The sequence below is a fragment of the Protopterus annectens genome, chromosome 4.part0, assembly GCF_019279795.1.
Source record: "Protopterus annectens isolate FY-2018-M chromosome 4.part0, PAN1.0, whole genome shotgun sequence".
NCBI lineage: Eukaryota > Metazoa > Chordata > Ceratodontiformes > Protopteridae > Protopterus > Protopterus annectens.
Window position 1 is genome coordinate 1,470,005,888 of NC_056733.1, and position 18,500 is coordinate 1,470,024,387.

The following is an 18,500-nucleotide window of genomic DNA, read 5'->3' on the forward strand; positions in this document are numbered from 1 at the left end:
AAATTTCTTTGTTTTCTTCTAACAAGATCCCCATGTTGTGATGCTCACATTTAACAGGTGCTATCTTCCTACAGCCTCTGTGATTACAGTCAACATTCAAGCAATCATGCCTGACATATTGCCTTTAAAAAATATAATGCTGCAAACCCTACATTAGCTCCTCCTTTGTTCTGCCTTTATTATGCTGTCAGCATTTTGGAATCATTTTCTTTTGAAAAACTTGCAGCATGCAGTTTAATCTATTTTTCTGAACAAGGGCATGCACTGAGAGTATCTCCCATTCATTATACCATACATGCATACACTTTTTTATTCTGGTAAAAGCCATTCTGACTTAATGTGTCAACATTTAATCAACAGTCTAACTTAGTTTGTGCATCTGAAAGCTAACAGGACAACCAAGCCTTCCTTTATAATGAAAAACATAAAAGATCATCAACATACCATGTAAATCACTTCTGCATTATTGTTGCATCCCGACTTTGTCACATTAGCACATCTAGTGTCGATACAAGCACTTTCACCAGTTCATAGGTTCATAGGTTCATAGGTTTATACTAGGCTATCTGCCCTAAGGCATTTATAAGCCTAGCCCAAAGTTATGTGGCTTACGCCACCCCTTATGTTAGAAATAATGTGCCCATTAGTTTGTTGTGCCTCTGTCCAGCAGTGACACAGAGAAGATTCCCGGGGTAAACCTACGATCTCCCATCCACCGGTCAAGATTTCTCTTGAACAGAGCCAGCGAGGTGCTCTGCCTCACATGGACCGGGATTTTATTCCACAGCATGGGGAGTCTCTGGGTGATAAATCTATCCCTCCAGCACGCCCTATTTATATCCGTGCTAAGGTTTAAGTCACTTGCTCTAGTGGTTCTGGTGGATTTGGATTTTTTGAGGTGGAGCATGTCCATTAATTCGGGTTGGTCATGGCCTTGTATGTCAGGCACAGGTCACCTCTGAGCAGACGGTATGCAACTGAATAGAGTTGGAGTTTCTTCAGTCTGGCAGTATATGACAGGTTTTGGAGTCCCTTTATCCTTTTGGTGAGGAACTTTTGGGGTCTCTCCAATTGCTGCAGGTGTCGGGTGAGATACATCCCGAATGGGGCATTGTACTCGATCATTGGTCTGATAAGTGAAGAGTACAGGGGAACAATGACCTCACTTGATCTGGATGTGAATCCCTTCATGATCAGATGGGCAATGTAGAAGGTCTTTTGAACCACTTTAGCAACATGAGTGTCAAACGAGAGGCCACTGTCAACCTGGGTACCCAGGTCCCTGATAACCTCTTCTGTGCTTAGTGGGTTGCCACCTATATGGTAGCTTGGGGTTACCTTGTTTTTCCCGAAGGGTATGACTATACACTTTTTTGCGTTTAACTTCAGGCCATCACTCAGTTAACTCTTAGTCTTTCCTCTCATATCTACAACCAAACAAATCTTTCCCAGTTTCTTTGTCACGGTCATCAACGCCTAATTAGATCTATTTATTTATGTATCTATATATCTATACATACATTTATGCTGTGTTTTTTATCTTTTACCAAGTTATAACAATTACATCCAGTTATCTTTAAATAATTTCAACCTTTCTTATCAAATTGTTTTACAACATTGTCATAAAATGCAGTAGTTTCATTTCCTTAACTGTATGTATAATAAACCAAACTTGCTGGATTTCCAATCTATGTATTGGTATTGTTTTTTCCAAACATTTTTATGAGGAATTTTTATTAAATAAAAATGAATACTGTTTTAACATTTGTACTAATATATAATGATCAAGACAACATAAACTGTATATATTGCTGTTAACAACTCCAAATACAGTATTAACTAATAATTCTCTACTAAACCTAAGATATAGTAAGTTATGCTGTCAGACATATGTGGTTGATATGTTATCCACTTACCCCTTTGAGGACTGATTTTTCATATCATGTAGGAAGCCTTACAAAGCTATAATATATTCTTTCTCAGTGTGTGTATCTGTGTGTGTGTGTGTGTGTGTGTGTGTGTGTGTGTGTGTGTGTGTGTGTGTGTGTGCGTATGTGTATATATATATATATATATATATATATATATATATATATATATAATATGTATTTGTGTGTGTGTGTTCATGTAAGTCTATACATGTATACTTAAACATCTCAAAAGAAAATTTTACTGAAAGGTGTGATCATGATGGCAGAGGGAGAGAGCAGCAACTAAAAGAAGCTCTGTAACTTTAAATACTATAAGATAAAAGTAAATATTTTCAAGACTTAAGATATCCCCTCCCCTAATGTTGATGTGCTGGACATGCAGTGAATAACAGTGAAACAGGCAATAACTGACAACTGGCACATGCTCTTAGTGGACGATAGGACCAAAGAAATAGTGGGAAATTGTCCAACCTTTACCTACAAAAACTTGAAGACATTGAAACAGCATTTGTGTTTTCCAGATTTAATATCTAGTAGTGAAAGCAGAATGGTCCCACTGAAGCAATGTACCACTAAATGCGGCTCTTGTCCGCAGTGCCCATATATTGATGAGTCTGCTTATTTTAGAGATCCAAATACAGGTAGATTGTGGGAGATCAGGTGCAATTCTACCTGTTTGACGCGGAATGTAGTTTATGTGGCATGTTGTCAGATCTGTTTTAAGTTCTATGTTGGTAAGACCAACAGGTCTCTTAGGGAACGTATTCGAGACCATCTATATTGCTTGTCTAGAAATGAAACGAGCAGTGCCCTATCTAAGCACATTTTATGTGAAGGAAGTCAACATTATTTTACCTTTCAGGTTGTGCATGTCCAGCACATCAACATTAGGGGAGGGGATATCTTGAATTTGACAGAGGAAGCTGAGACACGTTGGATTCTTCGTCTGGCTGCCCATAGGGGCAGGGGACTGAATGAATCGGTTCCTCTGAAGCCGATTTTAAAAGCTAGATCGCTATAAATAAGCTTCATGCCTTAGGCATTATTTTATTTTATTGTACTTAATCATTAGATTTTATTGTATACATTTACACGAATACAGAGTGCTTTAGGGTGGACTGCATAATGTTAAATTAAATTAATTCATTTTCTTTTTGCTATGTAGATCACTTTAAGTGGAAGGCAGGATGTGTGTATATAAATTGTGATGTCAGTTCCTGTTTTTATAATGTCTGAAGAAGCGGCTCTGTCCGTGAAAGCGCTTACATATTAAATTTGTGTTTTTTGATATTTGGAGCTGTTTGAGTTATTTGCGACCTTTGGAACTGAAGCTTTGAATCTCGAACATATGGTTTTGATGGTGAAGCATTGAATTGAAATCAACGCTCTCTTTGTAATAACGTTTCATTACTGGTTGTTATCTTCCTCCCTCTGCTGGGTGAACTTTCTGGATATATGTATATATATATATATATATATATATATATATATATATATGGGTCCCCTTCACATGGTCGACAGTTCATATGATCGACACTCATTTGGTCGACAGTTCATTTGGTCGACAAGCAGATTTGCCCCCTTCCCCAATGTTGTGCAACCCTAGAGTTGATATATATAGTTAGGGGGGGTGTGGGGGGCACAGCCCCCCACATTGGGGGGTGTGGGGGGGCAAAGCCCCCCACCTAAAATGCTTGTTGATCAAATGAACTGTCGACCAAATAAACTGTCGACCATATGAACTGTCGACCATGTCAGGTAGACCCATGTATGTATATATATATATATATATATATATATATATATATATATATATATATATATATATATATAGGTTCACTACATATGACCGAAAGCTCATTTGACCGAAGCCCATTTGACTGAGACCATAATACCGAAAGTTCATTTCACCGAAAGCCCATGTGACCGAAAACTCATTTGACCGAAAATCAGCACTGGCAGGTATATGCCCATTTCCCCACTGTACCACGAACCTGGAGTGAGAATATTAAGTTGGGGGGTGTGATGGGCACAGCCCCCCACATCAGGGGTGTGGGGGGCATAGCCCCCCACATAATTGCAGTTTATGTACTATTATATTCATGTGTATCCATTAAAAATACATGAAAGCTTATAACATCAGTACAAGGTTGTTGCAAAATGTGGGGGGCTGTGCCCCCCACACCCCCCCAACTTAATATTCTCACTCCCCCTTACTAGATATTCTAACTCCAGGGTTGCACTACAGTGGGGAAAAGGCCATATATAACTTTCAGTGAAATGTGTTTCAGTGAATTGTGTTTTCAGTGAACTGAGCTTTCAGTGAATTGTGCACAGTCAAATGTGTTTCAGTGAAATGTGCTTTCAGATAATAGTCCTAGACCCATATATATATATATATATATATATATATATATATATATATATATATATATGTATATGTATATGTGTGTGTGTGTGTGTGTGTTTGTATCTATATAAGATTTTGAAATGTTTTAGTTATAAGTTCATTGGAAAGTTTTTTTTTGGTGAAGAGACCTGAATCTGAGTTTCTGAAAATGGATTACACAAGAATCTTCCTTCAAAAATATCGAGCATGTAAGATTTATCCTTCAAAATTGATAAACTTGATTCAAATATAGATAATTTTAAAGAGAATTGCAAAAAAAATGAATGGGACATATGGAAACTTTAATAAAAAAAAGAAAAAAGCCAACAAAAAGGAAAAAGGCGTATTATTTTGTTGTTAAGGTATGCATAATTAATGAAAATCATCATTTCCATATCTAAAAATAAATACGCTTCTTATATTATATACACTGATTTGGAGATTTCAAGAATAATATTATTAATTACTATGGTACATTTATATATTTCCTAATAAAATTTACAATATGTGTTTCACTGAGTCCAAAGTTCTATAGTGTTAGATTTACTATAATGATTATTATAACAGCAAATTTTCTATGATATACTAGTTTTAATAAATATTTTTCGACAAGAAGAATATGATGGGGTTATGAGTGTTCTTAATAAGTAAATAAGTGAAAAGTAAAGGAGTAAACTATATATGTATAATATTCTAAAACTGATTTGCTTACTAATAAAATGTTAAATAAACATATTAAAATTAATAGTATAACAGCTGAAATGTATAAAAAATGCTTTCCTATTATTGTCTTAAATTATATAATTTATATTACATAGTATAAATGGGTCTACTTGATATCGTCAAAATTCCACTTCATCGGACTTTAGAAACATAAGAGGACTTTGCTGAAAATGGACTTTATCGAATGTTCACATCACCGCAGTTTTACTCTGGGAAAGAAGACACTTGGCTACCATGAGAAAACAAACATACCAAAGCATATCAAACCCACCCAAGTGGGGGGACTTTGCACACCACACCCTGCCATGTGGGGGCTGCACCCCCCCAACTAAATATACCAACTTCGAGATTGCGTTATAGTGGGGAAAATGACAAATTTCCCCATGGTGGCCAAGTGTCTCCTTTCCCATTGTAAAACTCTGGTGATGTGAATATTCAATAAAGTCCATTTTTGGCAAAGTCATCTAGTGTTTCTAAAGTTTAATGAACTGGAATTTCAATGACAGCAGGTAGACCCACTATAAATATGGTTAGTTTTGAATTGGTAACATAGCTCTGGTTTATTGAAGCATGATGTTTATCATAACAGTTTAATTGTAAAGTTAAGAGCTATACTGTTAAAGGTCATGTATTTATAGTAACAGTTTAAATCAATTTAATAATGCAGTTAGACAAATACAAAAAGAGAACAAAGGCTTAATTGATTATATAATTAATAACATCAATATAATATGTTATAGATAATAGCATATTATGAAATTGATATCAGACACAAGTACATATATTATAAGTAGACATAATGGGAATATTTGCATCCATAATTAGTAGATTATTAATGCAATTGTTATACTTCATTGTTTTTTAGTTTTATTAGAATGTTTTAGTCTTGATAGTTTAGGTTTAAGAAAGCAAGAAATGTTCCCTCAACATAAATTTAAAACTAGTAATATGGTGAAATATACAGCAATGCATCCCAGTAGCAGCAGATGGAAAGAATATTCTTATAAATATATTAAAATATACTAATTTACTAAAAAAAGTCTAAATTGAACTTAATCTCAGTTAATATCAATGGCTTAAATAGAGGTTATAAAAGTAAGCGCAGAATTATTAATTAAAGGTTGGAATTCTACTTTATTTTTCTTTGAACAGAGCGATTGGTCCTTATTAAAATGATTGTTCTACCTAAGTACTCTGTTACAATGTATAGCTATATAGCTTGAAAAAAAGTATCACTAAAGAAGTAGTAGAAGTTGTTAATGACATTTTAATGGCATCCTAATAAACCAAGAACATCATATAAAATCATATTTGATTATGGCAATTTGTTTTAATTAGTTTTCCTAATTTAGAATCATATTTGTTAGTTTAAATTCTTACAACAATGTTTCTGTGGCTGAAACCAAATTATAAAAGCAAATGGAAAAGTGAACACAATCAAGCTATACTAAAATCTTTTAATAATAATGAAAACAACAAATTTCATTTAATTGATAATTCCTTATGGCTAATTAAACAGCTATTCATAAAACATTACTGCTATCTGATTCAACTTTATATTAATTTACTACTAAAATTATTCAGGAATTTTATTTTGAGATTTCTGTTCCTTGAAAATGAACATTTCTGACATTCCCTTTAGCTTTTACAGTTGGAGCTACTGAAAGTCAAGATAGTTTAAGAATAATATTACTTAAAAATAATAAATTATTATGGTTTGGTTGTTTTCATAAGACTTCACCAATTTATCCAAAAGAAATATTGAGAAAATTAAATTTAGATTATTCATATTTATTACTTATGTACTTTTTAATAAATTAAATGATTACTTATTTTACTGATTAAAAATGGAAAGAAAATAATCCCAAACGTCTATGAATATACAATTTCAACAGTTAAAAGTAAGCTAATTATAAATAATAATGATAACTTTAATAAGAATTATTGGACATCATTTGATCCACTTGTTTATAATGTATTACGAAATGATGATACCAAGTTGTTCATAGGTTCATAGGTAGGTACTAGGCTATCGGCCTGAGGGCGTACATAAGCCTAGCCAACAAGGTTCCCTGGCTTACGCCACCCAAGAAAGTTATTTTCCTGTGCCACTGTCAAGCAGAGACACAGTAGTGATCCCCGGGGTGTATTTCCTATTTCCCATTCACTCATCAAGATTTTTCTTGAAGAGTGCTGATGAAGAACTTTGCTTGACATAGTTAGGTAGCCTGTTCCAGAGTATGGGAAGTTATTACTTAAATCTGGACATGAAACATCATCTAGTTTGTATTGGATAATTCTTATGTGTAAATATATTAATAGAACTTTAATAGCACCAGATAAAGTTTCTAAATATAGTAAGGATACAGAAATTAAATGTTTGAGATGTAATACTATAACAAAGGTGGATTGGATGAATATACTCTTGAAATGTAAAAAAGATCAAGAATTTTGGAGAAATGTTATTTTTATGACTTTATGGTTAGACAATTGTAGTCTTAGAAAGGCAACTATCGTAATAAAATGTTCCAGTTCCAAATGTTATTGACAGTAAATATTATAAAAAATGTTGGTGTTTGCTTGTTATAGCTAGGGAAAAAAACTCCAAGAAAATAGAAATCTAATGAATCTCCATTATTTCAAGAATTTCTATTACTTACCACTATGGTTTATGAAAAAAAAAGACATGGTAAAAGTATATTCTGTCAAAAATATAAACAAAGTATGCTACTGGGACAAACAAGAGACAGTAATTGCAAAATATATAAATAATTAAATTGAAATAATTTGTACTAATGCAACTTTTGATTATACATTGTTAAACGTATTTGATATAGCTTCATTTCTGTGTAAATACTGTATATATGTTAAACTTTAACAAAAATATTTTAAAATGAGAAAGCATAACTGTCATTCCAATAGTTAAACATAAACCCACTGATAATTCACTGGATGGAAGACATAACACTGACTACATAGAAAGCTGATTATAAATAAAACATCAAAACAAATTTTTGTTCTTGCAGAGGGCAATCCTCTTGCATCTCCAAGTGATGGTAGTGGTAGGGCTGTGCCTCTCCACAGCCATGTTACTTATGTATAGTAATTTTGAGGTTGCCAACAGTAGGAGAAAAGGAAAAATCCCTAAACTCCACTGTGTACCAATCTTGCAATAAGTCTGTTCCCATAATCTGTGAAAATAAATGAATTGTGATTTGAGCAATGCAGTCTGTTACTTAACAATTTGATTAAACAAAGGTTAGACAAACATAAGGGAAACCATTGGTACACATACACACACACACACACACACACACACACACACACACACATATATATATATATATATATATATATATATACCAATGTGTGTTTCTGTTTGTGTGTGTGTGTGTGTGTGTGTGTGTGTGTGTGTGTGTGTGTGTGTGTGTATGTGTGTGTGTGCATAGATAAATATAGACTGATGCATATAAGGTAAAACCAAATGTTATGATTTACATTTAGTGTAGATTCTTATCTAAGCTTTACTGTTTTGATGATTGCTCACGATTGTATTTTATTGCTTAGTCAGGCAATCTGCTCGAGTGTGTGTGTGTGTGTGTGTGTGTGTGTGTGTGTGTGTGTGTGTGTGTGTGTGTGTGTGTGTGTGTGTGTGTGTGTGTGTGTGCGTGTGTGTACGTGGATGTGTGATATGGTTCTTTAAATTTTGCCTCTAACACTGCATTTATTGCAGTCTGATTCTGTCACTGATAAAGCTTTTTTTGTTTGTTTTTGCAGTCCCTGAATTCACAGTAACAGCAGAGAACACAGAAGCATCATTAAAATGCAACTTAAAGGGGTGCTATACTCTAAAAGTACAAAAGGACTGCATTTCCCTGCAGGACCCCAAAACAAAGAGGATTATTTATAGTTGGCCATATGACTTCTTAAGACGTTATGGCAGAGACAAGGTATGGGAGAGGCATTTTTTTTGTTATGTATAATGCAACTTTTTGCACTTAAAGATCTTGTGCAATGAATATGAGTACTAGCAAAAGCATCTTCAAGCAGGCAGCAGATGTTGTACGTGCATCCTGTTTGTGGAACATACTGAAATCATTTTAAATTGTGCTTTAATTTAAATGGGAGTACTCGTTGTTCTCCTATGTCTGCTGAATGGGGCTGAAGACCTGTGTTTCATCTTCACTCAGGTTCCTTTGATGACTTGTAGTGGGAACAAGTACTCCTGTTGAAGAACAGTAGTACAGGTAGGGAGATTGTGGATAAACATGGCCGACTTTAATGGTGATTAATTCATTTTTACAGTAAGGGCCACATAGTGGAGCAGCAGCTTGTGTGCCAAATCACAGCAAAAGATTCACCAGTTTGATTCTCAGCTGGAATGCCTTTGGTGTGGAGTCTGCTTATCCTCTCTCTGTTTGCATGGGTTTTCTCCAGCTGCAATGGTTTCCTCTCACATTCCAAAGACATGGTGCAGGTGGACTGAACACTTTAATTTGGCCGTAGATGTTTGGGTTATGTGTGGTATGGAAGAATACAGTAATAACTAAACAGAGGCAAAAGTGTTGAAGGCACACACAGGACAGGGCAGGGGGAGAGCAAAGGCTAGTTTATTACATGCAATTATAGTACTGTATGTAATTGGTAGAGGCAAGCCTTCCTTCTTCTTTATGAGTGTGGAGCAAGAAACGTGCAGACTCTAGCTGAGGGGACCTAATTTTTGTGTGGCATTTCTAATGTGAGTGTTACTATGGAATTGACAGTCTTGCTATACAGTTGGTTGCAATAGATGACATTGCTTATTTCAGGATGAAGAGAAACTGCCTCAGTGGCAATTCTTAAACTGTTAAAAACCCCTAAATTGACACCCATCTCTAATCCATATCTTTAACTCAAGTGGGCCTTCATCTGATGGACAATTTCAGATGCATGGCTTAAAGATCATTTCTAGTAAACTGCTATGCAATGGGTGCCTGGTGTTGTGAGTGCTTTACTTTTGTGGAATACATACAAAGCAATTTTAATTGCATAAGGTAAGTACATTCAATAACCACCTTCATTTTTTAAGTGAAAAAAATGTGACAGCAGCCACTAAACACCATCAACCAAGTGCAAGAGGCAAAAGCAGGTTCCAGTCAATGCAATTCATTTCTTCTCTTTGCATGTGATTTTTAAAGCAGGTACGCTTAATATTTCCCCTTTTATCATGTTTTTGTTTCCTTCTGACAATCCAGCAATACTGATAATGTCATTAATTTTACACTCAAAACTACTCTGCCCTTCCTGTATTTGTTTTATATGACAAAATACTTCTTTGTCAGAGAGCGTGTTATCAGTCATTTGAAGAGGAGCTGATATTATGTCATCTTTTTTTTAGCAAAATTAGTTTGCAGAGATAAAGGGATGTTGGTTTTACCATGTGGTTCTCCTTTGCAGATTGAATTATAAGTCCAATATCACAATGAATTATGAATTTTACTGCATCTTGACCATAATATGAGTGTCTGGTGTACAGCTCAGAACTCTGTCACAAGATGTTGAGAATTATTCACTTTTTTCAGAGGTATTTATATCTTCTTCTTGAAGAAGTTTTATGGTGCCTCTTTCTGTGATGTGTCTTAAAGGGACAATCCCAGGGTCTAAAATTCTCACTGAAAGAAATTGTCCTGATACCTCCCAGTTGTTACCACCCACTTGCCTCATCATCGTCAACCCACTTGCCTCATCATCGTCAACCCAACTTCTGGTTTCAATTTACTTTATGCAGCCTAGTTTTCTTTCCCTCTGGTGAACACAATTAACAATATTCAGTTCCTATCAAAGCTTTCAGTCCCTGATCACTTGGAAACAATAAGGTTATTACATTTATGTGTGTGTTTGTGGTGAGGGTGATTAGGCAAGACTCAGTGTTTATGAACTCATCAAAAAGCTTATTCTAATTGTGCAGCTCTTTATTAATTCTGCATAGTGTAACTGCGAGCAGTATAGTTCAGTGAATTCATGCTAAATCCTAGCTATTATCCCTACTAAGATTCCTACTATTGACATATTCCCCTTACTCAGTAGTAAAGTAATCTCAGAATTAGTATGTATAACTATCACATGTTGCTGTACTGTACAGCCCTCACTGTCACAGTAAGTTTTGGACTTCATTTTTTAAAATTAATCCGTTGTTTGCTTCACATGTTTTTACAGCAGGTCAGAAAAACATTGCACTTGAGATCAAAAAGCAAAACATGAAAAAAAAACTGCTTCTACTACTGTTCACAGCTTGCATCATTCTGATGCCTTCTACAGAGCAAGTGGCAGTCATGCATAACATCATAGCACTTAGCTAGCATTCAGAAATCCGCACAAAATAAAATTTAAAATGAAATGAACAGAAAACTCTGTTTACTAAAGTTTTAACTTTGCACTGCGTATATGCTTTCCTGCAAAGTGGCAGTAAGTGAGGTCATAAAATTCCTGAAAGGCTACTTTTCTCTGAGGGTAAAAAGCACAGATGAAACCAAAGAATGACTCAGTGAGAGCTGTTGTAAGTACAACTGCAATTTGAAATGGAATTTAACTAAGACCATTGGCTTCCTAGAAGCACTCCTCCCCCAATCCCTGCAGCCAGAGCTGGGACATGCTCAGAAATCCAGACTGAAAATGTAAACAAAGACCAGAATCAAAACAAAAAATCTCTGGGACTGTCCCTTTAAGAAAGATAACAAACTAGTTCACAAACACAAACACATTTACAGAAGCAGTGGCTTCCATTTTCTTTAAATTTGATATTCGGCAGAAAGTGAGAAACATAAACATAAGGAAGATACCACGTGTACCATAAAGGCTGTTGAAAACAGCAATTTAAGACATGCATACAATATTATATTAACCACATAAGACAAATCATTAGGGTTACCACCTGTCCCACTTTGCGAGGGGCAATCCCTCTTTGGGCAGTTGTGTCCTGACAAAAAATTGTAAAAATGGCAAATGTCCTGAAATTTTAGGACAAAATGATTTCCTATATTTTATGTAATAGTTGCATAAAACAGTTAATCTGTATCTAAAATACCTAAATGTTATAAGAAACCGAATAAGCAACTAAAATGCTACAAGAATAAGCTTTTATTTAGGCAAAAAAGTTAAGTTCTATCCTTTGTACTGACCGTGGGTATGTGTCGGCCTGTAAAATCTGATGTTTGTACCAAAAATGTCCCACTTTGGCCATTTGAAAAGGTGGCAACCCTACAAATCATCTCTGAGTAGGTTGAATTAGTCACATTCTTGGGTTCTGATTTAGTTTTCGTAGAGCACAAATCTTGATATTTATTATGTTTAAATCTTGAAAAGATTAGATACTTTTGGACACAGTCCATAAGGAGTCAACTAAAGGGGTGTGGAGAATGGCATTTTGCCAGCTTGCCTGTGTCACTTGGAAGGAAGGAGATTTTTGGTTAGAAACCCCATGGTGAAGGTTAACAGCTCTGTTAGAGGTTCAGGTATTGAGTACACACAAACGCATCACCTACAGACACAAATTTTGTTACTGCATGCTAGATGTGGGGGTGAACTGGAGATAGAGCATAAAAAATCTGAATCATTCACTACTGAAGGCTCGCCTTATCATGGATGTTGCCTCAGATGGTTATAGATAAACAATGAGAGAATAAATATGTTATTAATGCGAGGAAGAGGCCTGAAAATCAGGGCAGGGTGAGAAAAATAAATAAATAAATGAATGAATAAATAAATAAAATAGTATATGTTATAACAGTATAATTATATCAGTTATAATCCTGGATTCATTCCTGTGCATTCAGCACATCTGGCAATGAGCACACTTTAGCACACATTGTTTCTGTAGCAGGTACGGGTTTTACAGGATCAGGTTGCTAGTCCGATGCCCAACCCTTCTCAGAGGGTTACCACATACTCACACTCACACCTAGGGCCAATTTAGAATGTCTAATCCACCTACTGCATGTCTTTGGAATGTGGAGGAAACTGGAGCACCAGGAGGAAACCCACACAAATGCAGGGAAGGCATGCAGAGTCCACACAGAAGGCACCCCAGCTGAGAATCAAACCGGTGAACCTCTTGCTGTGAAGCGCCAGCACTAACCACTACACCACTGCACTGTCCTAGATCAAACATAATAATATTAAATAATTATTATTGCCTTCTCAGGGTAAGATGTCAGTGGCTGGTTATATAGCCTGAACAAATGCATCTGTTCTTTACCACTCTTATTGGATTTACTATGTCTGCTCAATACAACAAACCTCAAAATGCATCAACTTCATAATATCATCTTGTTAGCAACAGCTGAAGTGCATACATTATCTTAAAGTCTACTGTTGAGCTCAATATTTTACTAGCTAATATGAAAACTAAAAGAAAACATTTTTACAAGAGACTAAGCCCCTCTCACTGCATTTCCTATGTGCAAGTCTTCGCATTGTGCACCTCTCTTACTTTATTACTCTCAGTATGAAGTTGTTTCACCTGGAAGAAAATGCAATCCCTGACAGGTAATGAAATGCCTGCCTTTCTCTTTCAGTAAGTTACACTGATCTCAGACTACCCAGAACTCATTATGTTATTGCTTACCATCCCCAGCTTATCAAAAGTGAACAATAAAATCCAAAGTAATGACAGCTCAAGCCATTTTGCTCTAGTAACTCTGACATGAGTTTGGGTGTTTTGAGCAAATGATTGTAAGCAATAAGCATTTTGTGTAGTTTCATTGTTTTTTCATTTTGTCTAAATGTCTAAATATTTAAGCTCATTGGATATAAATCACACATACTCGCATGCACGCACTCACACCTATGGCCAGTTTAGAATGTCTAATCCACCTACTGCATGTAGGTGGATATAAATTGACCAGAGGGCATGAGTACCTTGCCTACAACTATCCACAGGTATTGCTACACTTTTAAAAGGAGGGTAAGACCTGTAAGATAAGGGGTAAATTTAAGGGTACCCATCCAGTTAACTAAGCTACACTCGAAAACAATATGGAATCACATTGCTTGACATGCAGGGGGGGGGCTATTTAAGAGTAAGGGGAGCTGCTGAGTGATGAACCTGTCCCTCTGTCTTGTTTTATTAATTTCCTGATATATGTTGAGATATCTGTTCTAGTATTGACTGTGTTATTTGACTTATCGAAAAAAGGAGGTCAAAGATAACACTATCCCTAACGGATTTCATTGAACACAGTTCTCTTTTTTTTTGTCTTTTTCTTTTAATAGCTCCAACAAGGACATTGATTTTTTAGATGTCATGATTTGTAAAGATGTTGATGGCCACCTATATCTTAAATTATTTAGGAAAGAATGTCATAGATTCTCTCTTTTACATAGATCCAGCATGCATCCGCAATGTTTTTAATAATGTTATTAATGGTCACTTTTTATGTACTTCAAGACTGGATGTAAAGGAGAGTGATTTTACCACTGATATTGTAGATGTAGGCCATAGATTTAAGAACAGAGGCTATAAATGTCATGAGATATCTTGTGCTATGTCTAAAGTTAAAAATAAACGTTTGAATAATGGGAGACTATATTTTTCACATAAAATGGATAGCAATAGACCTTCAATGATGAGACAGGAAAATATATTTCTGACATAAGTGTATAACTCATACTCAATGGCTATTAAACATATTATAACTAAGAACTGGAATATATTAGGTACCGATCCCAAGTTGTTGAGTATTGTGGGTGAGTGACCTAAGTTTTATTATAAGAAAAATGCCTCATTAAAAAGGTTACTTTGTTACCCTAAGGGCCAGGAGTTAAATAAGACGTCTATGAGAAATTGTAAAATGGGTACAAGGAAATGTTATAGATGTGCATATTGTGACTATATATAGATACTAAAAATTAATTTGAGCATTCTACTACAGGAAAGTTTTTCAGTTTACTGTGCAAACAGACTGTAATCGTAAGAATTTAGTTTACCTTGCCCGATGCATATTATGTTATGCATTTTATGTTGGAAAAACTAATAGAAAGCTGAAGGAAAGGATACATGATCTGTGCACGTATGGGACATAAATTTAGCACTATAGCTAAACATATATTGACACAAGTACATTCACATCATTTTAGATTTATGGTTATAGATGTTATTTATGAAAATGAACGTATGGGTGATTTGGTGACTGTAACAGAGGATTATGAATTAAAATGGATATTTACACTCAGATCCCATCAGGGGAGTGGCATGAATGAATACATATCTTTAAAGCCAGTTCTGAAAAAATGGAAATTGAAGAGTAAAAGGAAAACTGATTGTTAGTAGAATTATATTGATAAAACGGTTTCTGTTGCTTATATTATAACAAAGTTTATTATGTTTTTACTATATGTTTATCTTTTAATTGGATGACAGTTGTGATTGGTTGTTTTGAATTTCACTTGACTATATATTATGTATTACAATAATGATGAATTGTTTGATGAAGCGACTGGTTCGCAAAAGCGCTTACTTACATATTAAAATCTATTGGTTTTACTACTGTGAGACATTTCAGTTTGGATACTTCAGCTGTGTTTCAGTGCTGGTTCATTGATTTTATTATTTTTTTATATAGCTTTGTTGAAGTTTTAATTTTTGTGAAGCCTGGAGGTTAGTAAGGATGGGAGCACAATAAGGAAGTGTGGGGAGGAGATAAGTAGTGGCAAGTGTAGTTTTAATTGTGTTGATGGGAAAGTTTTTGGCTTTGTAAAGCATCCCTAGTTTTTGATGAGTTTTTCTTAATGCAATTTTGTATATATACAGGTCAAATACAAGATTATCATCCACTATCACCCCTAATAATTTGCTATGAGAAGTGACTGCAATGGTTATATTATCAAGAGAGGACTTTAAATTTTGTTTTTTCATGAGAGGGATTTGGGAAAAAGTAGTAGTTTGGTCTTTTTTGGGTTGAGCATGAGTTTCGAGTTACAAAGCCATGTTTCAGTGGCTGTTAAAGCTTCCTGAGTAATTTTTTGGAGGTGTACCATGTGATGCGCAAATGAGAATGGAGTCATCTGCATATTGCATTAGGGTGATGTATTGTGTGGATGTATAGTGAGCAAGGATAGAGCCTTGTGGTACACTGGTGGTGACTGGGAGGTAAGGAGAGAGCATGGAGTGCCATTTTACTGAGTGATACCTATTGGACAGGTAGCTTTGGAACCACAGACGGGTGGGCTGGTAGAGACCTTGTGAGGACATTTGAAGTAAAAGTTTGCTGTGATAAACTGTGCTGAAGGCTTTAGACAAGTCTAGAATTGGTTTTAAGATTCTAGCTGTTGTGAAGTGTTCATAAATAGTTTCCTTTGAACTGCCATTTCTTCAGATTAGATTTCTTTTAGCTTTGGTTTTTCATCATGATTATTGTGGAGTTATCTAAAAGGATTTCATCTGGTATTATCTGTTTACTTAATGATCAATTCTGTCAAGATTTCTCCATCTTATCACTGTAGGTCATTATGCAGTAAATTAGCAATGAATCTGTTTATTGGTTTGACATGAGTTAATCGTGTTTTTATCCTGTTTATAATATTTTGAACTTGGTTTTGGATTTTGCATCTTGCACTGTCTTACTTCCTACTCAATATTTTCCTGGCTTCAACTTGTTAGCTACTGAAACATTATTTGACACTTCGAGTTAACTTTTTAACAACTGCCATGTTTTTTTTTTTTTTACCAGAGAAGAGATCTGCCTGATTTTCCTTGAAATATGTGCCCTGATGGGTGGATATTGATGCACCTCTCAGCTTTGTGTTAAGTATAGATTTCTTTTGGACACAGCTTTTTTTGTTACTAAATAGGTCTGCATATTATAAATAATCTTGGTAGACAGCTTGTCATTTTGTGCCATTTCTTAAGTTCTTTAAATGTTTTTGACTTTTTTAGGATCATTTCTTTTTTTTTTTTTTTTTTGGGGGGGGGGCATTTTTCTCACCTCCATGTTATCCTATGGCTCTCTACCATAACTTTCAACTATCTAGATTTTTGCATCATAGTGTTGGTCTGTTCCTCATACAATTTATGATTTTCTGGCAGGTTTCTGACATATACACAAATATGCATTAGAAAATGCATTAGACTGCAGGCTGACTTGGAACCAGGGTTAAATAATATCGTTAGTATTAAGCCAATTTTAGTAAAAAAAACAAATGCAGTTAAAATAAAATACTCTATACAATGTTTTATGGTTGTATAAAAAATGCAGTGGAATTGTTTATTTGTATTATATTTATATAGGCTATTAGACTGTAGGCTGATTTAGAACTAGGGTTAAATAATATGGTTAGTATTAAGCTAACTAAAATAAAAAACAAATGCAGTTAAGATAATTTATATAATGTTTTATGGTTGTATAAAAATGTATTGGAATTGTATATTTGTATTTATATCTATGTAGATGTATAAATGAATTCCCCCTTGCTATTTTTATGTATATATAACTGATAAGAATGAAGTAATAATCATCCTTATGGGAGAATGTATCTTTAAAATTAGTTAGTTTGAGGAAGTTTTATTGTATTGATGTGATTATTGGCTGGCTGTGTTCACATGATTTTAGTATGGTTCTAAAAAGAATGAGTAGTGATGTAAGAATGTATTGGTAATACCAAAAGAAATGCTGTAATTATGGAGACGGCAAGCACGAACTGAATAATAATAATTCCACTTTATTCACCACACAAAAAAAAGAACATGAACGCTTTGAATACTACCATGCATTTTTGTCCACACAATTCAGACTTCATCAGATGAACTAATTAATTACCTCAATTACATTTATACACCTTTTAGAAATATAGACCAATAAAATCCCTTAATTACATTTCAAACACTCGAATCATTCTTTCGATGGGCTCATAAATATTCATTATTACCATTACATTCTGTTCTTGTGGATTCATTATAAAATAAATACTTACTTTAAAAATATTATTACAATCATATTATTAAATAAGTTTCATTTCACTAAATACTTTAAAAACATCAAAGTTGAATATTGCTTAAAATAGGAGAACAAATCTTATAAAAAATAATATAAAAAATAAAGTACTTATAAATGCAGTGCTTATATAGTTCATTTCTTTACTAAACAAAGTGGGGAAACAGCACCATCTATTGTCCTAAAAGAATATTACATTAGTACTTTTTCTTTACATTTTTGTTGCCCTTATTTTTAATAGTGGCAAAATGGAAAGATAGTCATTTAACCCTGGGAATTTTCTTGCTTCCAGGGTTACTTGCCACCATAATTCTTTACACTCTATTCTTTCTTCCCATGGGCCACCCCTAATGTCATTCTTAATCTGCTCCAATACTAAAAAGAATTTGTAGCCTTCACATATTCTAGAATGTTTAAATAATGCATTTGTTTCTTTTCCTTTAGATATATCATAGATATGTTCATATATTCTTCTTTTTAGTGTTCTCTCTG

The 18,500-nt window shown here is 34.5% G+C and overlaps 1 protein-coding gene across 1 annotated transcript in view; it reads left to right on the top strand.

Annotated features, from left to right (window-relative positions):
- The window catches only part of DOK3 (docking protein 3), a 543,483-nt gene that overhangs the window by 457,994 nt on the left and 66,989 nt on the right, over positions 1 to 18,500 (top strand). The window contains exon 4 of the mRNA XM_044069315.1: positions 8,821 to 8,993. Within this exon, the coding sequence (XP_043925250.1) occupies positions 8,821 to 8,993 (173 nt within the window). The remainder of the gene's footprint in view (positions 1 to 8,820; positions 8,994 to 18,500) is intronic.